Raw genomic sequence first — 24,458 nt, 5'->3', positions numbered from 1 at the left:
ATTTTATGAGTGCACCTGGGAATATAAATTAGATTTCTTCTACATAATTTTTAAAGTTATTATATATGATTGTTAGGAATTCTAGGGAGGAAGGGTAGAAGTTACCCATTTCAGGCACAAAAGCAATCCAGAATGAATGAGGAGACAGTAATAGAAGCTATGAATTTATATGTATCATTAACAAACGGGAGAGGGGGGGATAAGAAAAAAAAAAAAGGGTGGGGGGGGGAAAGGAAGATAAAGAAGACCAGAAATTTGAAGTAGGATTAAAGATGTTTTTAACAAATATGTTCACACTATTGGTGGAAACTTCAAAGAGCTTTAATTTGTCTCAAATAAAGTTATCAGAAAACTCACAGCTTAAACTTGTGGCATTAAAGTCTGTGGATTGTTTTGAAAACAATATGTGCAATGGATGTAAGGATATATGTATGGAATAAATGCACCTTATACAATTGTTCTCAGTCTTAGAAAACCTTTCCACTGCCTTTTGTGCAGAATTCAGAGACTTGAAATAAAAACGAGGAGCAAAGGATTCTTATATTGTGGCATCTTCTTCATTGTAGTGTCTGAGCTTCCATCATAATGGAGAATGTGGGAGGTGAATGTGGATTTCCCCCTTGCATCCTTGCTTAAAAGCTCAAAAACTGTGATTGTGTCCTTAATGATCTGCCTTAAAATAAAGTCTGATGACAATATCTGCCTCTAAAATCTGAACATATACATTTCACCATATCTATAACAAAGAAGAAAAGTAATTTATTCCTTCTCAGTTATCTGGTATGCTATCTATAAAGTCAGGGACAATAAGTTCTCAATTGATACTTCTGGGAGTTGCTAGCTCTCATATTTCCCATTACTCAGAAGATATCAGAAGGGGAAAAAACCAAACAAACAACAAAAAGAGCCTTTTAAGTGTATTCCTTAAAGCCCCAAACCTTCAGTAGGAGTCATGTAGGTATATGCTCAGATCCACTGAGCAACTACTCTTTGTAAGCTGCTAGCACGAGTGCATACAAAAGACTTAAATCGTAGTGATGTTCTATTTTCAGCAACAAAATGTTCTGGAGACCTTACAAGGGCTCTGTATAAAATAGAGAGTTTCACCTGAAAGCCACAGCTGCCATTCGTCTTCCATACAGCTTTAAATCACCATCTGCACTCATTTGTCTAAATTCAGGATCTCATTCCAGAAATCTGTAAAGAAAAGAAAAGTTTAATTATGAAAAAGGCTTTGTCTGGCTTTGTGTCTTACATCACTTGGTTATGAGCAATGTGCATAAGCAAAAATCCTAGTATCTTCACTCTCAAGATAGAAATATCAAAGTAATTCAAAGTTGCAAAATTTTTGGAACAACCTTTTTCAATATGTAACAGGACATAAAAGTGATGGTAATTTATTTATCCTATATTGAATAGTGTGTCTGAGAATAGCATTAAAGGTGATAAATAATAACCTGATAAACTGATGAAGAGTCTGTCACATTTTAAAAATAAGAAAATGCCTGCCAACGAGAACAGATGGTCTTTGGTGTTGCAGTATAAGAGTGCACTAGTAATTTCATTATCTTTTTTTGTAAGAACAAATTATGAACCTTTTATTTGCTCTGTGTAAAAGCAGGTATGTTTTACAGAGGGTGAAAGTGTAAGAACCATGTTCTTCTAGATGGTAATCCAGAATACCTGAATCAATCCTGGAGTTGAAAGATCCTTGTGTAAAATTAGAAAATCATCCTCTGTTTGTCATGTAGTAGATATTAGTAGATATTTCAATTGACCAGTTTGTGCATGGATATGATGTAGAACCCATGCAATCCCATTTAAATGTGTTTATTCCAATGCAATTTTTATTAATAATTTATCCTAGAAAGAATGATTAAGGGATCCTTATATGTTTTACATTTTTATTTGGTTTTTGTCATCATTTGCTTGAAGACATTAAAATTTACCACGGTGATGGCTTTCATTTAGTGGCCTAATAGGAACTTGCTGGATGTTTATGGCTTTTTCATAGCGAAGTAGTGAATACAAAGTTCCTTAACAGCAAAATTAATAGTTAGATGGTGCCCTTGGGAAATTCCAAAGTTGGTAACTCCCACTGATGTCATATATGAGAGAAAGTTTTAACTCATGCTTGCAGCTACTCCATGCCTTGAAGAACCAGAACATGGAACAAAAGTCTCAGTCCAGTAGCCAGGCAGGCTGGATGGACGTGGCAGTGGCAGAGGACTAGGAGTAGGAAAGTTATAGTTATGCACAGGCAAAACTCTGGCACTGGAGATGGGTGGGATCCGTTCCCACTAGAGCTTTATAATCCCCTGTGTCTGCAGGAGCCTTGCTTCCCTTCAGGGACAAATGCCAATGGTGTGTCACAGCACAATAGAAGCAGAAGTGCTCTGCATCTGGCAGCAGAGCTCAGGCAGAGGAGGAGATGGATCCCCACCAATTTTTTTTCCATAACCCGCTTTCGGTTGCCACATTGCTGCCCTCTCATTAAAAAAAAAAAAAAAAGAAAAAAAGAAAAGAGAGAGAAAGAAAATCTTGGTCTCCGTCTTCCTCTTTGGATGATTGTTCTGGCTGCTTTTCTTGTATGACTAAAAAGCATTTGATCACAGTGAACTGTTCTTGTTGAAAAATAACTTTCCACATATAGAGAGATTTGAAAGACGTAGTTTTCAGTCACACCAGCTTCCTTATTTAATTCCCTGCGTAGCCACTCAAACCCGGACACTGGCACAAGGGAATTAGCAGGCAGGGGTGGCTGCAGCAAGTTAAACAGTAAAGATGACAGAGGAACAAAACTTAATATAGTGGGGTAAGTTTTGCACACAGAGGGTTCTGCCCCATATTGTCTAGCATAGCAGTGGCCATTTTATTTGATACAATATTAAAAAGTGTAGTTCCCAAGAGAAATATTCTCTAGAGAACCCAAGCCCCCAGGGTAGAAGTTTAAATAATTCTCCGTGGATTTATACCCTTCTTTTTAGTGTGAGCTTGAGGTGATTCCCTGAAGTGTAGACATCCTGTTACAGCCTCATATTTGAGAACAAAGCAGTAACGACCAGAGTTAAACACAGGAATATACAGTCTGAATAGACACAGCTTTTAAATATGGGGCATTTCTGAATTAGGCTTTCTAATACTGTGGTTTGTCATAATTCACATGCAAAGCATTGGCAAAGTAGGGACATTAGGGGTTTTTTTTAGTGCTACACTCCCATAAATTCTCGAATTCTCATTCCTCATTTCCTTGTCTTCCCATGATAATTTGTAAGAACCAGAAATCACCTATAATTAGCAAACTCTACCTAGAATACCTAGTTAAAGACTTTGCTGACACAGTACAAGTGAGAAGCTGCATATATTTTTCTTTTATATGTCTTTTTCAGATCTAGCATTTTGCATGCTAAAAAGTCAAGCTGTTGTTTCTTTTTACTGGTAATAGCCATAAATGTTAAGAATGAAGTGAAAATAGCTTAGCAAATTACCATATATTTCTTTCCCCGAGAGAATGAAATAACGTATAATAGGTATTGTTTATGGCATTGTGGGCTAGTTAGATTTAGTGTGCTTTTTATTTCACATTTACACTGGCTATATATACATATAGATGGTCAAATTAAGCCAGTACATCATTTCACCATTTCTAGCAACATTTTAGAAAATATTACCTGTGTGCAACGTGACCTGACCTGTTTGTTCTTACATTTCTTGTGGGTGAGGAATTTGCAGGTTTCTTCACTAGGGCTTTTTCTTTTTTCCTTTCTGCATTTTAATATCTATGCAAGTTATTTCCTTCTCTGCATTTGTGAGATTTGTTATAGGCAACATTGTTTGAACACTATTTAATATTAAAAGCTTCTTGGAAGAAAGTAAAGATATTTTCATTAAATAGGACCTTAAATAATATTCAATAATATTTTTTCTGTGTAAATATACACTAAGCATAGAAAGAGAAGTTTGTACTGTAGATATAGTTTTTATTTTATTTTCCTTTATGTGAACATATAAATCTGCTTGATGTTATTTAAGGGGATATTGTGATATTTAAACTCTATTAAAATAGAGCTTAGTGACTGTTATCAGGTAAAAAAAAAAAAGAAAAAGAAAATATTGGGCACCCTTATTAGGGCTTTCAGGAGGATGTGTTTTAATATTAATGAAAAGTTATCATGAGTCGCTCTGGTTAGAGGTTCTCATAAGTATGTGTGTTGAACTTATAGTATAAATTTTGTTAAATCCACTATTAAGATTTCAAAGCAGTGGTACTCTATCTGGAAATGAAAGGTGTTACATGCAGACTATTTTTCAATTAAATAATTTCTGAAGAGATAGGAGAACCTACATTTCTGCTATTGAGAAGCAGTTTCATTTTTGTATTGGCATGGAATGCATTTTTGTTCCTGTGTAAAGATTGGTATTCACATACACTTTCAGCATTCCTCTTCAGGTACTAAAAGGAGAGTGCTTTTCTTTCTACATAGCAGCCACTTCCTATTTGTTGTCTAACACATGTGTTTCTGAATTTAAAGAGAAACAGTCTGAAAAGTTAATATCCCCATTTCCATTCAAAATCAGTTTGCAACACAATTGCTCCATGTATCGCTGCATCTTGTGAAAGGATTGCAAGCGTTTGTGTGTTGCCCACATTTCAGGACAGGATAGTTCAAGGAAAGGGAATCACAGAGTGTCATGACGCTGGTCAAGCTTTCAGAAAGAGTATGACTCCCACTTTGAGAGTCTCCTCCTCTTCTGTCAGGCATGTTAAAATTCTTTGGAGCTCGGGGCGGGAACAGTTCTCTGCACTACAGCCCAGCACTCAGGCACGTTCAACATTTTCTGTTCTCATTATTTGACGTATTGTCACTGTGGCTATTGGATAGATTGATTTTTGGTTTAGAAGCAACTGTATGCTCTAAGGTCTTCTTTCTTGTAGCTGCACCTCCAGGAAAACGAGGAAATGGAAAAAGGGAAGGACAAGGAAGAGAAAGACGAAGCAGTGTTGCTGCTTGAACATGAGTTTTCCCAAAGCAGCAATGTACTGTGCACTAAGGAATAACTGTGGGCGGGGAAAAAAAAAAAAAAAGCCTGTGTTGCAAGTTTGGGGTGATCAGGTAGATCTTGTGCATGTAGAGCTTCTACATTTCATTTCCTTCCCTAGCACTATGCAGGCAGATATCAGCATGAGAGTTTGTCTGCTGAGAAGTGTGTAATTATTCCTACATGAAAAGCCAGGAGTCAGCTGTTAACCTGTTTGGCCTCGGGAGGTGAACTGTTGAGACTGCTCTGACAGAGTGGCTTTGTGCTGCTTATTGCATGTGGCAGGTAGCAGTTGGTGGGTGTCCTACTGTTTGCCAGACTTCCTGAGGTTACTAGAGGCTCTCCGTGCAATTGCTCAGCCAGTTGCAGGGAAATGTAATTTTAGGACTATTCTGGCAGCAGTAGATTAGATATATGTTAGGACAAATATGCTGAGTTGTGCTCCAGTGTGCTCTAATGCCCAAAACCTACTTGATTCATCATATTTACTTCTGGCTGATAGGAAAATGTTTGTGAGCTGGGGTTTTCAAAATTTCTACTTGATATTACTAATGAGACAAGAGTGCTTTTTCAGCATACCTAGTAGTATAGTCATCAGCATAGTTGTTTTTACTCCAGAACACCCTGCTTAATCTCTCTTTCCACAGCTGGGGAAGGGTTTTACTTTGGGACCAGAGCAAAGAACTGCCAAACTAGTGTCTAAGCATCTTCCAGATCACAGCAGAGATTGTGTTTAAAAGACTGAAAGGTAGATGACATGCACTAGCTGAACACCTGGAAGCAGCAGAGTTGATATGTGCCCTGAATTATAGAGTATTCCCTGTTTCCTGCAAGGTTTGCAAAAGCAAGGGGAGCAATTTGCCAATGGCTGAGAGGCAGAAACCCAGAGGTGAGATAGGCAGCTTGTAAGATATCCCCTCCTAAATAATGAGCACCTGTGCATTGTAAGCATAGCCTACACAGCCTACTTCAGGTGTGCTGTTGGAATATTCTGGGGAGTTGTTTGTGTGTGCTTTATAGGCCTTTAGGAGTTGATGGATGTCAGTCAAATCTGAGACTATCTTTTATCAGTCCTCAGGGTGTGTGTGAGTATGTGCATGCATATTGTCCTCCTTCATGAATTTCAAACATTGCTCATCTTTTATCTTTCAGTGTACAGTTAATTGGAGTGTCTGGAATGCTGCCTTAGACACCTTTGTTGTCTGTGTGCAAAGCTTTGCTACCATGCTTCCAACTTCCCTGAGTTGAAGCACGGTGTCTTTTTAGCTACATTGGCCAAATTTTTAGCCAGTTTAAGTGTTGGTAGTCTCAAACAAAAGGCAGGTTCATTGTACATGGATAAGGTTAAATGTATCCTTTTTAGGTAGATGACAGTTTTAAAACAGTGCTGTTTCAGCTGATGAGGGAGAACACTAAGAATATTTGTAACACTAATAAATGCTACAAAACAGAGGAATTCAGCACTACAGGGATTTCAGTTTACAGCAGAAAATCTGATGGTCAGACCAGAGATCTCTCTTCTTGAGGGTGTCTTGAGAGCTCTCAGTTGCTTCAGTGGCAAGCCATGCAGGTCATGCCACTTAAGCTGGTCAAAGGACACACCTCTTGGAAAAATTTGTGTTCCTTGCCAGATTTAGGACCAATGCACTGGGGCTTCAGCCCCAGCGATAGGATGTAAATAAAAAGCAAAAGTAGAAAGTGAGTTGCAGATTTTATGTGTATGTAACTTCCTAACCCCTATTCTGTTCAGTCTTTTGCCTCTCACTTGTTCTCGTAAATGGATCTCAGACTCACAAGGCACAGCGTGGCTGAGGTTGGCAGATCATTCTGTCGCAACCCCCCACTCAATCAGGGCCACCTAGAGCTGGTTGCCCAGGATAATGTCCAGATGTCTTTTGACAGCTTTTTCCAAGGATGGAGACTCCAAAACTTCCCTGGGTGACCTGTGCCAGTGCTCAGTTACTCTCACAGTGAAGTGTTTCCTGACGTTCTGATGGAGCCTCCTGTGTTTCCATTTGTGCCCGTTGACTCTGGTCCTGTCACAGAGCACCACTAGAAAGAGCCTGGCTATATTGTGTTTGCACCTTCCCTTCTGGTGTTTGTACACATCAATGAGATCCCCTTGAGCCCATAAATCCAAGTGAGCAAATTATCTTCTATTACTTTTTTTTTTCCCAAGTGAGAAACCCACAGTTTGGACTGTAAAGAAAAGAAAATGTAAATTTACACTTTTACAGAGAAAGGGTATGCTGCAATGGGCAGTAGCTAAATGCCTTCTCATGTGCTTCATTACAAAAAGTTGGAAGTATAGTATGAAATATAATGTTGCTAACCATCCCTAAGCTAGGCATAGAAATAGAGAAGTAGAATCCAATATTTCAGTATTTTTGACAAATTTCTTGGTGTTGGTTCTCATAAAAAGAAAGGCAAAATAAGAAATTTCAGTTGATGCTTATTTATGTTTTTGTTTTCTTTTGTTCATTTTCCCTTGCTAAGTTTGTGTGATATAGTTTTGCTGAAGGAAATAAGGAGCTAATATGGTGAATATTTTGAAATACCTGCATTATTTTTTTGCATGTTTCCAAGGAAGTAAGATGGAAAGAAAGGGGTTTTTTAAGATTCAAGTAAGAATCTTGGTGCTATCAGGCTTTTGTGAAGTGTTGGGCTCTAACTTTGCAGGCTGTATTGGGGTCCTCATGGTCATGCATCCTGTATAATCATGTACATTAAGAAAATAGAACCTTCACATCATATATATAACTACTTAAATGACCCAAAGTTTCTCCAGACAGGGATAGCTCCAAATCCAACCAGCACTTTCTCCAAGAACTGTGTATACATAAATGTCTTAGACACCAGTCCCCTCTGCTCTGTAGAGACACTATCTCCTAGCAGCAGTTTTGTCAGCAGCAGTATGTTCAACTACTAATTTAGGATTTGTTACCAGAATATAGCAACATTTCCAGTAAGGACCTGGATAGCATTGCTATAAAATATTTTAGTGGATTAAGAAGAAATAAAATACATTCTCCGTGAATTCTCTGTACATTCTAAGTTATGCTGTAGTTCTGCTCCTTCTTTTGGATTACTTGATTTCACCAAGAGAAATCTATGGCTTTGACTGCAGAGAAGGTCAGACAAGATGATTGTAACAGGTTTTTCTGGCCTTAAAATACATGAAATGTATGAAATAGTATTTACCTTGTTGGAGTTCATTTTCCTGAACACTAAGTAGTATGTCTTGTAATGAACACTGCCCTGCACAATCTGGTTTAAAGAGATCTGAATTGAATGGACTCTTGTAGACGTACAATAAAGATGCTATGAAATATTTTTCTTCTTTTGTGTAAGCTGCTGGCATAGGCAGAGACTATTTTATGTACTTATCTGATGGGTTATCTTACCTATGTGAAACTTGGTTTGTTTGAAATTACACAAGGAAATATTCTATCACCACCAACTATACACAGTTCTAAAATGTAAGGAGATAGAAATGGACTTCATAGCTTTCAGGCCATGGTCGTCAATAAAATAGGTAAGGCACAAGGCAGAGATCCTTTAACAAATTATGTCTACAGAGCACATCAAATGCTGTATAGAAATACTAGTTTGGCTTGCAAAGCCAGAACACCTGTGTTAGCATAGCAATAAATGTCAGCTGAATAGCACATTCTTTCAGAAGGGCTAATTAGCACTTGTCCAGTTTTCCTGATTGTAATTCCAGAGCAAACTCCCTTAGTGTTTCCTCAGGACCTTTGTGTCATACTTCATTGCCCACACTGCACGAACTGTGGTCTTTTGAAGTGACCCTGGTGTTCCCATGAATCCACTCCTGCATTTTCTGTTTGTTCATTTTGCATCAGTTATGCAAGAGGACCTTAACTGCAGACACGTGTGACTTTCTATGTGACTGTAGCTAAAAGCATGGCACAAGAGGCCATAATTTCTTGGGTTGCACAGAAATAATGAGACCCAAAGTGCTGCATGAACGTGGGGCCTATCCAGTCTCCTTTGGTGGAGCCTCGAAGGTTCCATGGGCAAGCTTGACTTGGGCATCTTTCTCTAGACTCTGCTGCCTGTAAACAGAGGTGGAGCCTGTGCATAAAAAGACCTTAATGAAGAGATTTTCATCATAATTGGCTGCCATAGCTATGTCTACCCAAAGAAGCTGGGGGGATAGAAGATCAGTAAAAAGAGATGTAAAAGGCTTCAGTAGAGGCAGAGGTATTATGAGAATTGCTGGAGATGGGGGATCTAGTATTTGCTATAAAACACAGATTTTTCTCTTATATTTACTAATGAGAAAAATCTTCCAGTTAACCCTTGAAATGCAGTATAGAGAATGCAGAGTAGTGATTTACTCTATGTTACTAGAAATTAATGGGAATTTCTTCAACTGTTTTCTTCCTGCTTTATAAAACAGCATTACATCATTTTACACCTTGTTGCCTTAACTGTGCATTATTACTTACATAAATAAAATTTTTCAAGGATAATTCTATGTTATGGGAAAATTAATATCTTATGTAAGCCCTCAGTCAGTTACTTATCTCACTGTATCACCACTACCAGAAAATTCTTTTTGGACATTAGCTTACTATAGTTCACTTTTATTCAATTTACCTGTTTGTTTAAATGGCCTTATGGCAAAGAGGCATGAATTTTAGCATGCCATAATTTTTACTTTCAGTAACTAAATGAAGGTGTTTGAAAGGCAGAAAGAGAAATGTGTCTGATCTATGTTGACTGCATCCATTTTATAATGGACAACGGCAGAGCTGTCAGATTGATCAGCAGCTGATTCTTACCCATAGCCTGTTGATACTAGTCCATGACTTATTTTGATACACTGGGCTTGCTTTCTTCCTTTCATGTGTCACATGTTGCCAGAAGGCAGCACGAGATGTTCAATATATGCAGGTCTGGATTGTAAAAGCCACTCTCTCAGTTCAGGTGCTACTGAAATCAATAAGAGTGAGTGCTTTTTAAGAGTCTTGAATGAAGAACAATTACCTGCAGCAGCTAAATTACATTTTGTATTGGATCATCTCTAGGCTGGAAGCTGGTAAGCACAAAAGTGAGGAGGTGTAGAAATTAAGGAGCTGACATAGTGACAGATGTGGCATACCAAAGTACTGAGTTAACCTGTGTTTTGGTAAATTAGATCTTCACTTATATAAACTGTCAGAACTGCGAAAGGCATCTGAAGGGATATAAATTCAAAAATGTCGTGCAGGGCTTAATCCTTTCCATCCTTCAAAGAAATACAGAGCTGTAGCACCTTGTTTTGTTTCTGGACTCCTTTATGTTGCTTTATATTTTATGAATTCTGGGCCAGGCCGCAAGTGGAGACAGTTCAGAAGAAGGTGCTGCAGTCCAGCTGAGACCTGACAGGGGCCAAGTGAGCCATGCTGGGCTGTATAGATAATACTGCATTGGAAAAAACATTTTAGTTCCTCGCATATCTGCAAATACAAAATTATTAAGCAGTAGAAAACATGACGGAATCCAAAAAGTTTTCAGGTTTCTGTGAGAATAATTGCTTTCTCTTGTGTGCTTCCATTAACACCTCTGAAAGCAAAAATCCTTTGGGGTGATAAAACCACGTTCTTCGAATACACCACTGTTTGGTTGTTAGGGTGCAGTGGGTAGGCTGATGAGGGAGTATTTTGTTTGTTTTTATTCTCTATGCCTGCTGTCAGAATGATGTATTTAAGAAAGCTGCTCTGTTTGAAAGAATTACATTATAGGCATCTAAGACTCCCAGGTGCCTCTGGGCACAGACATTTTAAAAATCTGCACCCTTTTTGGGGCATTTTTGTAATTCATGTCTTTTCCTGTCATTTTTTATTAGTACTTTATCACAAGACAGTCAGAAACAATATTCATTTTGGAATGTCCTGCAGCACTATTGTCTTGTTGTTAACTCTTGTCAGATTTCGCTCATTGGGTTTGAAAATGGAAAGTGATGAATGACTACAGTGTTTTGTTTGTAACATGTCTTATTCTGGAGCTTTCTCTGAGAGTAGTGCATTTTCTTTACTTCGTGATGGGTCATTGAGGAGGCTTGAGTTTTTTCCTAATATTAGAAAAAGTTGCTAGAATGACAATCACAGAGGAACCCTCAAAAAAATGTATGGAAAAGGTATTTTAAGAATATTAAGTTCTCATTTTGATTTAATCTTGATGTATTTAGCGGCAGTGTGGAATAATCAAACCTAAAATATTTTTATATTTCTCACGTATTTGTGCCTTAAAACATAACTGATCATGATACAAACCTACCAAAATTTTACAGCCAATCAGATTTTAATAAAACCCTTTTTTGTTTTCTTTTTGAGAAATAGAGTCAAGCATGAAGCATGCACTTTTTGTGTGTATGTGTTTAATATGATCAGGAAATTCAAATCCAGATGTTTTCTTAAAGGTTAAGACATATTTGAAACAACAAAGGAGGCCTTTTTTTTCCCCTCTGCATATATTTAAAATGGGACACTTTTGAAAGAAATTTCACAGCCCCATTTGCATCCTAATTGCAACCCATTTCCTGGGCCCACAGTTAGGCAGACTATAGAGTGGCATTGGGGATTTCTAGGGCAGAGAAGTTGTTGGTTCTAGCTGAGCTACTGAAAAATAAAAGGGAAAGAGATGAATGGATTTTTTGCTTCAGCAGTCACCAGCTGGCAGATCAGCTCCTTGGAGCACTGCCAAGCAGCAGTTTACAGCAGCGCTGCAGCTGCTCTAGGCTAGGCTGGAGCACGACTGGCATGAAGCCACCTTCAGCTTTGGACAAGGACTCAGCCTTCAAATTGGCAAACAGATGCATTGGGATTGTGGCTTTGCTCGCTCATGTCTAATGCTCATAGAATGCAGTTGGTACCTAAAAGTCCATTGCAAAAAATTTTGCATTAAACGTTTACAGGAAGATAAGGAGAAATAGGTTAAAAATAAATGTTTAAGTTTGTCCAACTTTTTTGTTGTTGTTGGTATGGCATGTGTGGTTTTTACTTTTGTGCATTTCATTCTGGGACATTTTTCTCATTCTGACTAGTTCATAAGGATCCTAAATAACTGTAGAATGGACCAGCAAGAAAACCCAATTGGATTGTATTCTTTCAAGCTAAATTATCTGAATTCATCAAATGAACAAGAACATACAACTAATTTTAATTCTGTATGCTGTGAATTTTATAAAAATGTTAGAATGATAGCAAAAAATTACTTGCATTAAGATCAAACCTGCATTGGACTTTTTATCTATAATATTTTGGAGGGAGAATAATGTTATTGTGTGAAGAGAGGGGAGAGGATTTATTGCTGATTTTGACTCCCATCTGATCACTGTTCTCTCTTTTCCTGATTGGAAGTTATTCTTCAGTAATTTTTTCATAGATAAAAACGATAGTATTTGGTTTGGGAGTGTTTCTGTTAAAATCTCTGCTCATTTGATATCTAACTATGCGTCTGATAGAATGATTCTGTCTCTCCTTGTTAACCATCTTGTTATCTTATTGCTGGGGATGTGGCCAAACCAATGTCTTAGAGTACTGATGGCATATTCTGAATTTCTTTTGCTATTTTAAAATTTAGATGAATTAGTCTTAATTTGTAATCACCTGGTATTTGTTTAATTATTCAATAGAAGAGGAATTTCAGCAAGTTACAGCTTCACAAAACTAAGAGATTCCCTAACCGTATCTATATTATTAAATATTTATTGATACATACACACAAACTTTCTCCCCCCATTGCCCAGGAACCAGAAGCAAGTATTTTGTAGACCTACAAACCAGCATTTATTTTCTAAATTGAAAATATTTCATGTGAAATATAACCTTGATAAGGAAGAGCAAAAAACACCACAGTGCCAGATATTCATAACAGCATTTCATCAAGATCAAGTTAAAAAGCAGTATAAAAAAATCATGTAATCATGCCTTCACCTGTTACTGGTACCCAGTTTCAACAGTATGCCTTGCTTTGAACATGCTACTGCAGTTTTTATTTTCAAGATCAGTTGATTCTTCTCTATTTACTTTAAAACCTTCCTTGTCAGTACAAATAATTTCACAAGAATTTTTTCCCTACAAGTTTTTATTTTTTATTCTATTTCAAGAGGCAAGAGTGACAGCTTAGAAATTCTTAAGTTTAGAAGACAACTTGTATCCAAGACTTCTAGCAATGATCATGCTTCTCACTAGAAGTGACCTGTGTAGGCAAAGCCACAAAGGTTTACAGCAACATGTTTAAACTCTGGTTATTCACATGTCATGCTGCTTATGACTGAGTAATCTGATTGAATGAAGGCAAGAATAGGGATATTTACTGATTAAACAGATTCATTGCATGCTTTTGATGGCACATCAGTAGCAGCTGTAAGAATGAAATGGTTCTTAATTCCTAGACTTTTTACTGAGTAGTGTATAAGACCACTACAAGCTTTGAGAAGTTTTTATTAAAACAAGTATATACTGACCAATCTGCAATATCAATGTCTATTTTTGTGAGTTTTGGGAGAAGATTATGATTTCCATAAATTGGAAAACTGTCCTTTGAAATTACTTACCAATAGCCCAATATTAAAAGAATAGGCTATAGTAAGTAGGGGTTTATAGAGTTTAATACTATTCATTTACTACCAGAATTATGGACTAGAGATCATTCTTATTAAATTTATAGCTTACCTGAAGTTGAGTGGGATGGAAAACAGGTTAATAGATAAAACTGGAATTCAGAATTATCTTGATACATTAAAGATCAAAGGAAAAATTATGAAATTCAACATAGACAGATTAGGTATTATGTCTAAGTGACAATAATCAGCTGAACTTAGAAATAATTTTGTAGAAAAAAATCACAGAACTATTGTGGACAACCAGATGAACATGAGTGAACAATTTCATGCTGTTGCCAAATGAAATTACTAATCTCATACTGGAGTAATTAAAGGAAGCAGATGAAGAAGTCCTTCCTAGGATTAATAGTGCTTCTTCTGCTTCATAATGGTGTGGGATTGCCTTGAGTACTGTACTCTTGGGCCTTATGCCTAAAGTAAAAAATGGTGGAATTACTGAAGGGAATGTGCAGAGAAGACAAATGTGAATGACTCATAGTCTAGCAGATGAGTCCTATGAGAAAAGATCAACATGGTATTTTTTTATTCTAGAGCAGAGAAGATTAAGGGGTTGCTTGACAGCATTCTTTGAAGACATAAACAGGTATTCAAGATCAAACAGCAATTCTTTCATCATTTCCATGGCAGAGAGAGAGAGAGAGAACGAATAGACTTAAATCCAGAGAATAGACTAGAAGTCCCACCGTAAGCTTCCTCTAAGGTTTTATATCAATCTTTAGGTTGTCTAAGGGCATAGGGTGACATATGGTAACTCCAGAAACATTCCCTTACAATAAATGCAGAGTTTGGCAGGGCATTAAATTTGACTCTTTTGTCAAAGTAGGAAGATTTTATTTACTGCATTAAAGAAAGAAAGAAAGATAGCTAGATAAATTAACTGTTAAAAAGTGATTGAACTTATAGACAGGTTCCCCCAAGAATGATTCCCTAGTAATCAAATGGAATTTCATTTCATCATCTATGTCCAGTAAGCATAAAAACTGAACTAATGTTTTCCAGAAGTGTTCTACTCTCATTTATGAATCTGGATGCAAGCAGCACTGAATAAAGTGGAAAAAAAAATTGATGGTCCAGTACTAATAATTTTTTGAAGTATTATCTCTGATGCCTAAAATGCCCTGCAATCCTTGCATCCAAACCTGTAAAATCATGACCGTTAGCCTGCCTACACTAAAAAAAGGATTTAAGCTGTCAGTATTGACATCATTCTTCTGTGTTGCTTAAAATAGAAATGCATGTGAAGTGATACAATTCATTCTGAAACAATATATCCAAGTTTCCTATAGAATCAGGGAAACATCCTGAAATATTTTTAGCCAAATATTGTTGTAAGGCTTGGTAGTATTTTTTCTTCTCTCAGCTTTGTTTTGCAATGTCAGAGCTCATATATTAATGTAAATGTCAAGAATGCTACTATGTCCATTTAGAGTTCTGTTGCAGAAAACCTATATGGAGTCAAATTGGACCTTTGTTGCAGATTAACTATTTGCTTTAACCAGGGAAAGTGCACCATCACCTCGTTCTCAGTCAGGTGTTCTGTGGAGGACAATATGAAGTATTACGCTAGTTACACGCTGAAAATTTGCAGTGATCATTGTCATGTCATCTAAACAAAATCAAATGCATGCATGATTACACAGCATCAGAAGTTGGTAACATGCTGGAATCCATCTTACATTGTATTTTTACTGGGCAGCTGAAATAAAATTATTGCTCTGTATTTGACTTGTAAATATGCAACAAAACACCTGGGTTCAAGGGACAATAAGAACTGAGCATGCTCTAAGCTTAACCAAGGCATGAAGATCTTTATAAAACATGTTCTTTAGATTTTGTAAGCATTTGAGAGTATTAAGTCTTGAACTGCATGCAATGAAAATTCTCGTTGTTTCATCATATGAAATGCTTTTGAAAATCTGTTTATAGTTCGTGGAAACTTTTTATCCAGTTATTATGTTCTGAAAAAAAATTATCCTCCTTTGATCTAAACTATGTTTTTTTTAAGAAAATGCCTAAATCATTACCTGTAGTAAGCATTTGTCAATGTTAATGCTGTTAAATGTGAATGAACAGTACTTTTATTTTATGCTGGCAGTGCTTTGGAAGTTTTACCAGCAGTTGAGAGTCGTCTTTCATTTTAGTCTGCCAGATCCATGTGCTGGGTCTACAGAAATGTGTAGTGAGGAGTGTTTTATATACTCCACACCATTTTTCTACTGTGTTCTTTTCTAAGACTTTTGTTTTGTCTTGTTTCCCCAGACTACATATCCAATCAGAATGGTGAGCCAAAATCTCAGCACAAGGGACAGAAAGTCAGCACATACTCCCACCGAGGACCCTTTTAGACACCCGTCAGGCAACCAAGCAGCAGCCTATGAAAGCAAGAGCTGTCAGCTGTCTAATTTGTGTCTGAGTAACCTGCTAAAAGAGAAGGAGATCGTGGAAGTCATCAAGCATACTAGAGGCACGTATGAAACCCTCGCTTCAGAGGTCACCCAGAATGGTTTGGCTATCACAGCACCGAGTACAGAAAAGCCAGCATCCAAGGCAGACAGCTATCCAATGTTCTCAGGGGCTCCAAAAGACCAAATTGCTGTACCTCGGCAGCACACCACCTTCACAGGGAGACTTGGACAGCCTCCGAGGGGACCCATCTCTTTACATATGTATAGCAGGAAAAATGTTTTTCTCCACCACAATTTACACACAGCAGAGCTACAGACTTTAGGTCAACAAGATGGCTAACAAGGTGCTTATATTCTTACCATGGAAGGAGAGTTGATTAAGGAGGAGAATAAGCTCGCCTAGAACTCAGTCTTTACTTCTCATCTGTTGCTACTTTTATGTGAAAAAAATAAAGTAAAAATTTAGCATTGTCTGTAGGTTCCATACTTTCCCATCTGAGAATGAGGTAAAAGGATGAACTAAATTGTTAAATAACTAGCCTGATTTGTCATGTGGAAGTCACCATGGATATAATAAATGGGACCATTTGGCTGGCACTGCTAGTCCAATATTGGCAAACTATTTTTCCCCCTCTATAAGTCACTATCATTCCTGAAAGTTCTAGAAGATGATCTTAAATAATATCATGTATGTTTAATGATATTACTGTTAAAGTAGATGTGAGGAATGAATAGATAATAATTAGTAAACCCTCTTGAATTTTATAGAGACTAGGGAAATAAGGAGTCAGAAATCTTTAAGGACCCTCTTTTTATGTTTTGGGTTTTTTTAATACAGTGAAATTTTCTGACTTGTAGAGGTGTGTTACCACTTCCTGCTGTATGTGTTCTATGAGTGCCTCATGCCACAGTAGAGAAGATGAGTGATTTTCCTTTAACAGCAAGGTCCATAGAGATTTGCCAAGTTTTCAAGTCAATAATTGAGTCCCAGTGAGAATGTCAGCTTGATTCCTCAACCTTCCCTTCCTTCCTCCCACCTTGATTTAGCAACATTTCTTCAGGTGTTTCTGTTCTATGAGGACATGTCAAGTTGTGCTTTACAGGCACTGTATCACTCATGATGTAGTGTGACATTCTGCTATATAATGCATCCTATAGTTTCATTTCACTTCCCAAGCCAAAAATGGGTGAAAGACAAAAGAGAAGTCTTATTACCCAGGCCAAATTACCTGCATAAGTCGAAATTTCTGTAGGCTGTGTCATCTGTACTTAAGAACCCGGTTTATACCAACTCAGCAAGTTTGCTAGTCTTGACATATTACACAAAAGTGAGATTAATTTAATGCCTGGTCTCACAGGGGTATAAAATCATCTGATCACACCATAGAACTTGCAGACCTGTCAGTAGCAAAAGATCTGGTTTTCCCCTCTCAGAAGGCCTGAAAACAGGCATCTGAGTCAAGTTACTCTAAACATGTGGCATATACTAAACATGACACTTAGTTTACATTCTCTCTAGTTGAAGGTACTCTGTTTGAATTATAGAAGGAGATACAGTTAGTAGTTTATAAATAATCTGGCACATTTAAGTACAATTGAGGCAGATCTGAGACAAGTCCCCTCTCTCTTAACTGGTGATTAAGAAAGCCAAGGGTGCAGCACATTCTCACACGAAGAAGCAGGGCAGTGCGACTTAACAGAAGTAGCATATAATGAAAAACAAAGCTTTTATAGCCACTAAATATCTGTAACTTTTGAAAGGTAAGTCACATAGAGCATGTAAAATGAATTAATGATCCAGTTTTTCCTAGTGTTAAATATATCTGCTTCACTACTTAATATTAGGATTAACACAAGGATTGGTTAGATTAAGAAAAAAATAGACTATGAGCTTGGCAGATATTCTGCAAAGTGATTTCAGCAGCCTGAAATTTCCGGCTTCTCTTTATTGAGGATTTTATTTTGGTTAGAGCAGATTTTATTACATTATCTGATGTTGAAGAGAGCAGGTTTTGTCTAAATATTCTGTAGTGATAATTTTGAGTATCCAGAGATGGATACATAAGAATGAAGACAAATATTTGCCAAAATTCTTCATGTTCATGTGTACATTGCTACTGCCAAAACAGAATGTGCAAAAATTGCAAACACAGCTTGACCGAATTAACTATGGGTATTAGAGACTCCCAGTTCTGCATTGCAACTCATAATTTAAAGTCTACCAAAAAAGTTAAAAATAATAGTAAGAGAATTTCACTGCTCAGAATCACTTTCTGTTCTGAGCAATCTCTTAATGTCATGGTAGATTCAGAGCACAGTTGATTCTTACTAACAACTCATTTCAGTCTTGCTCATCTCAAAAGTTGATGTGTGCAATTATATTTCAGATCTGTAAATAAATTAAACATATGCTGTAATCAAGGATTTTTTTTTTCCAGGATACAAATGTACTATACTACATTAAAAAAAAAAAAAAAGAAAAAAACACACACCCCTCCAAAAAAAAAAAAAAACCACAAAAAAACCAAAACCAAACCATAGCTTATGTACTACAGTTGTTTATTTCCTGGAAAAATGGACTTTTGGATTACACTTTATTAAAAAAAAATCCATCTATGAATTTCAGAAAAAACATTTTAAATGCTACTATTTTCTTGGAGAATCTTTTATAGAGCTGAAAACTTAAAAAAAACTGGAGAAAACAGTTCAATGAAAGTGAGGGATATTTTTAAAATGTCATCTTGAAGCTGTTTTGTATCAGTATTTTCAGCATTGCTATGTTATTTGTAATACTAAGTGTAAATCTCACCCAGAGAAGGGTATTAGCCACATGTTAATGTATAGTACAGCAGTAACTGTAAAACAGAGGTCCTTTCTTTGATCCTCTTGTGTATATAGTAAATCGTAAAGCAACAGCATGTGGACATTCTTGAAGTGAACTGATTCCTTTGTACTAAAAATCTCTAGTTTTTTAAGAGTTCCATGTATAAAATGATTTATACATTTCTCCAAGGCTGTACATATCCAAAGACATGACACCAGGGGGAAAAGGCATTTATTATTTTTTTTGCATGGATGTACCTTTTTTCCCTTTTTTTAATTTTCTGTTTCTGTACAACAAAGCATAACTGCAAAGTTTCTGCTTAAAATTACTTCTTGTTAGTTCCATGTCTTTTAGTGTGATAGAGGGCAATTTAAGGAGGAAGAAATCCCCAAAGAAATAGTCTTTCCATTTGAAGCAATGTCCTTCCCATTTTTTAAAAAAATCACTTGGCAAAAGGAACCTCAGACCTGTGCCCTAAATATTTTTTTAGTAATTTAATGGAGCCACACCTGAAATGGCTTATCATCTCTAGACTTATCCTTACTTCCCTTACTAGAGTGCTTCTACAGGACATGTTTATAAGGTACAATAACAGACTAGAGCCAGCCCTGGTCATAAATTATTGAGATGGAAGGAAAACACTTGTCCAGTACTGGTTTTATATTTGGCTGTGAGAGCAGAGGAAAGGGGTTTTTTGTGTACCTTGTGCATGTGAATGAAGTTCAAGCTGTATGCTTGTGCATACTGGAAAGAAGTCTTACTACAAACTTCTCCTGTATTTAGACTGTTTAGCAGCATATGAAATCATCCAGCAACATCAACTTCTGCCACCTTTCAAGACAGGCCAGGGTTCTATATGTTAAATTAAACAGCAAGAATATATTCCTTTACTTCAATCCAGACTCTTATTGCTTTTCATTCCAAACTAGGCACACGCACATAAATGTTAGAAGGGCTTTCCTTACATGACTTTTTTCTGCATATTGTGAGAGTGTATATCCAGACTAAAATGTTCACATAATGATTAGATAAGCATTTGATAGCTTACCAAAATATTCATGTTTGTCCTACAAGTTCATTACAGTCACTACCGAAAAATTGATATTTTTCCTTTTCCTAAAAGCCAGTTTGGAAGTAGTGATTTCTGTCTGTGCTGATTCACTTTATATTGTTAAATACAGTGCAAACCAATAAAACTAAGGTATTTACAAGTCAGTACTGTAATTTATATACCGTTAAAGTTGTGCCATATCTCCACTGGGTTGATTGGTATGACATTGACTTCAACTAGATTATACTGAGTTAAGTCACCTGATGATTGGGATTGTGGCCTTTCATCCAACTAGTCTCACTTTATGCATAGGGGACTCCAAATTTGGAAATCTTTCCTAGTTCACAAAACAGACAAGAAAATATTTGACCCAGCAAAAATGCCAGATCATGATTGATGGTGAATGCACTTTTTTTCAACCTTCACATTCAAAAGCGAAAAATCCCTGTAAAACCCTTTGTGTATCTACATAGGTTGTAAATGAAGTAGAGTAACATCTAACAAAATGTTGAAATAAATACCTGGAGAAAAAAAAATATAAGTTGTGCTATAACACACAGAGATTATAAAACAGAAAATACTCCACCGAGAAGATTTTTCTATTGCACAAATTACATCTCCTTATATTCTGTGTTGTGACCCTTTCTGTGTCTCTGGATTTCAGAAACATTTCCTTTGGGTATGGGCTTGTCATGACTAAGTAGACAGGTTGCACCCCTGTGTTATTTCTGCTTTAAGAAGGCTCTGCTGTTTGGTTGTTTTTTTTTTTATATATCTCACCATTAAATTGTTTAATATTTTCTCCCAGAACTGTTGTGCTGCTGATATAGTAGTAAGTACATTCACAGAAAATGTTCCCTTCCTAACTGTGAAGGCTCCAACTGCTTAGAGCTGATTTACATCTGCCCAAAAACTGTCAAAATTACTTAAACACTTGCATAAACAAATACATTGCAGGATTTGAGCCTGCTTTTGTCACATTGAAAAGGCCCTAATAGGGTAGTTTTTAAATGCATATGGATATCAACAATCTTAGTAGAATTTTTATTTATTTTTAATTTTCCATTATGTCAATGCACTTTATATGGGGGTTTAATATGAACTTATTAACTTGTATTCTTTTTCTTGATTTCAACAGGGTTCAGAATTCTCTACTTTAAGCATGTAAACAATCCCCAAAAATAAAACAGTCAAATCCCACTTCTTTGAAAAAGTAACACACAAATAAATAATATTTTTTCTAACATAGGCAATTCCATTCATATTTATTGTTTGAAAGGTATAATGTACAAAAAGTATTTTTACTTATATCTACATATAACTACTCTTCAAAACCCCCAGACAAGTCAAAAAGATAAGAAACTGCCTTTGTACTAAAGTCACTTGTCCAGTTATACCATTGGGCTTTGTTTGCCATATCATTAATTAAAAAAAAATAAAAATCTATTTCTTTCCCATGGTTAAGAGTGCAAAAAAAATAACATGTTTTTGTACATGCTCTACAGATTCTGTGTAGAGATGATCAATATTGCAAGTAGAATATAAGCAAAGTCCTTAATCAGTGATGCATCTGATGTTGTTTAAGAGGATCAACAGTACATAAAAATCTGTGTAAGAGGAGAACAGATGTTTTGTTGCCCGGAAAAATGTAATGAAAGGGTAAAGGCTGAGAGATTAATAACTCTTCTTCTGTTCCAGGGCTGGTCATGCATAGCCATTTGCTGTGAAATACACTGAAGCAATATTTATAAAGTAAATCTATTGGAATAATAAGAAATGAGATAAAATGATCACCTAACAGCAAAAAGTATGGTTAAGGGTACTTCCATAATTTGATCAAACAGCATCTGAGTGAATTTACATCTTTTTATTACCAGAGTATTATCTTTATCTGAAGGATAATTGTAAGCAGAACAATGCAATTGCATTGTAGCATTGAAATGATTCAGGAAAAAAAAAAAAAGATTCTGTCCCTAAAGCCTTGCACTTTGTACCATCTTTTCTAACTGTCTGAAGTAGGTTTATATAATTGTATTCCATGCAGCCATGGTACTGCCATTACACTGGGTATCAGCCTGCTCTATAAAGTAAGTAAACACTGAAGAGAGTCATGACCCAGACCCTGCATCAAGAGCTGCATTTATTTAACAGGGTCGCACTTTTGGTTTTCCTTTCCAATAAATGACAGAGATTCTTGTGAGAAAACCTTTATACAAACATCTCCACAAACAGTTTGACCTATGTGAACTCCAAACTGATTTGGGGGAAAATTAAAATTTTAATTTTAAAAAATTGATTAAAACTTTGACTATTTTTGAAAATTGTACATGTTCTTTAATACTGCTGAAGGCCATTAGAGTGCTTTGGGCATTTTTCTATTAACAAAAATATTCTGCTTTATGTATTAAAATTGGACATTTTATCTTATCATTTTCTCATTGTGAATTTGTTTATGAGTGTCTTGCTGTTCAGGATATTATTTTTTAAAACTACTGACCACTATAAAAGTTGAAGGACTAATAAGACATTGAATTTTGTATTGCATGCTGTTATCCATTTAATTTTAATAACAGTACACTGCAAGGCTAGTTGTTATACACTATTGAAATAAATTTTTTAAATGTAATTGGCAATATCATACAGAGTACTTGAATTAGAGGCTTTAAAAGAATAACAAAAATGAGAAAAGAAGGAAACTATTAACTTGAAGGTTAAGTATAAGTAATGCACTGTTGAAGAGTATTGAAAATTACAGTTCCATGTGAGACAATGAAAAGCTTTTTCACTGAACATACTCTAGTCAGTCTGGGATCACTTTGATGATGGTAACTTAGATTTAAAGAGAAAGAAATGAGAATAGTTTTTCGAAGAGATAACACACTTAAAAAGGCAACTTAAAAATCAACTTGGATCAGAATTACAATAGTGAAGGTATTTGCCCCAAGATATGGTCTGAAAAGAAAGCTGTAAAATGTATCTAATCTCTGATTTGACAAGTTCATCGGTGATTTTAGTGGTCTTACTCTACAAAGCCATAAATTAGTTAAATTCTTATTCCTATTTAACAGGCAAATATTATGTAATATTTAAGAATATTCAAGACATAATCTTAACATTTTATTTTAGTACCACAGTTCCCCACATCCTCTGATTTTTTTTTTTATGTTTTCTTTTTTAATTGTTTTGAGGTTTTGTAACTTCTGTGCAATAAGAATCTGATTGTTTCAAATTCAGTCTTTGTGCACTGACTGAAAAAAAGATACATAGCCTTTAGATAAAAACACTGTTGTCTCTGAAGAATATCAAGCAGAATTCTGTTGTGTTTTTTTAATCGAATTATTGGGTAAATAATTTCTGTGGATTACTTTGAAGAGTTATGGCAGTCTGTAAAACAGTACTGTGAGATTCTGTTGGTATTATTTAATGGTTGTTTGTTACTGTTTCTGGTTGACATTATTTTTCCTTCTGTGTTTAATGGAAAACATATATATATTATTTTTAAATATTTGTATGGAATTTTAATTTTAAAAGTTATCATAGAGGTACACATTCATATATTTCTGTATTTTAAATTAACATAAAGGGCTTTTACAGTTTTTCTTTTCATTCTGCCAAAATATCATTGGTTAATAAAAATCCTGTGTTCTATGATGAGCCTGTGTTGGTTTTGTCTCTGAAATGGCTTACTTTTCTTTGACTTTTCTTCATAGTTTTGTTGGGAAATACATGTTGCACTTTAATAAACAGAAATTCTTTTATGACTTAATGCTATTAGCATTAACAGTTATACTGTTTTTTCCTGAGGTTCTTTAATCACTTAATGGAAATTCTAGATTGAAGCTATTTGATACTGTGCTAATAATAAAGTACAGACACCTGTTCATAACTTTTTACACTATCAAAAGGTTATATACAAAAATTCTACTGTGTTGCAGGAAAAAAGAATCCATTCTGCCTTGGTATTTTGCAAAGTCCTTATTACACTATTTCCTAAGTACCAAATAATTTTGCATACACAGCAGTCCTCAGTTCCCTACTCCACTTCTCACCTGTTCTTAGTGTGAAAATAGTAATTTCTGTAATTAAAATTAGGCCTTAGTTTTGTTTTTCTTCTCTTTAGCTTCTTTTTCTGCTGTATTCTTTTGCTTATATTTTGTGTATATTTTTATGCTATCCATCACCGTGTTTTGAGTAGGATGTTATAAAACCCTCCTCCACTTTGCTTCATTTTCCCTAAAGCATATCTAAATGAGTGTCTTAACCTTCAAAGGCCAAAAGCATTAATATTACCTTGATTCAAGTACAGAAGTAAGCAAAATTTCACATTTGTAAGGCTCTAAAATATTTGTCATCACTAACGGTAGTATATTATTAAAAGAAATGTGAAGACCAAAGTGATTGCTGATGGTGTCATAAGTGAGTTCTGTTTCAGCGTATTCCTGCATGTAAATAATTCCTATGGGCTGCATTCTCAGACCAACAGGTTTATTTGTTTGGGGGTTT

General features: G+C 35.8%; 1 protein-coding gene across 2 annotated transcripts in view; it reads left to right on the top strand.

The window, feature by feature from the left end:
* CCSER1 (coiled-coil serine rich protein 1) overlaps positions 1-23,590 on the top strand; it is a 655,853-nt gene extending 632,263 nt beyond the window's left edge. The window contains exon 10 of one of the 2 annotated variants that reach the window (XM_051789750.1): positions 15,935-23,590. In XM_051789750.1, coding sequence (XP_051645710.1) covers positions 15,935-16,420 — 486 coding nt within the window. In that variant the 3' untranslated portion in view covers positions 16,421-23,590. The remainder of the gene's footprint in view (positions 1-15,934) is intronic. The other variant, XM_051789751.1, reaches the window with a different exon arrangement.
* The last annotated feature ends 868 nt before the right edge of the window (positions 23,591-24,458 follow it).

This window comes from Manacus candei, unplaced genomic scaffold (assembly GCF_025592945.1).
Source record: "Manacus candei isolate 608988 ecotype Guabito, Panama unplaced genomic scaffold, ASM2559294v1 h1tg000028l, whole genome shotgun sequence".
Lineage (NCBI taxonomy): Eukaryota > Metazoa > Chordata > Aves > Passeriformes > Pipridae > Manacus > Manacus candei.
This window is presented reverse-complemented; position numbering and strand designations above follow the sequence as displayed.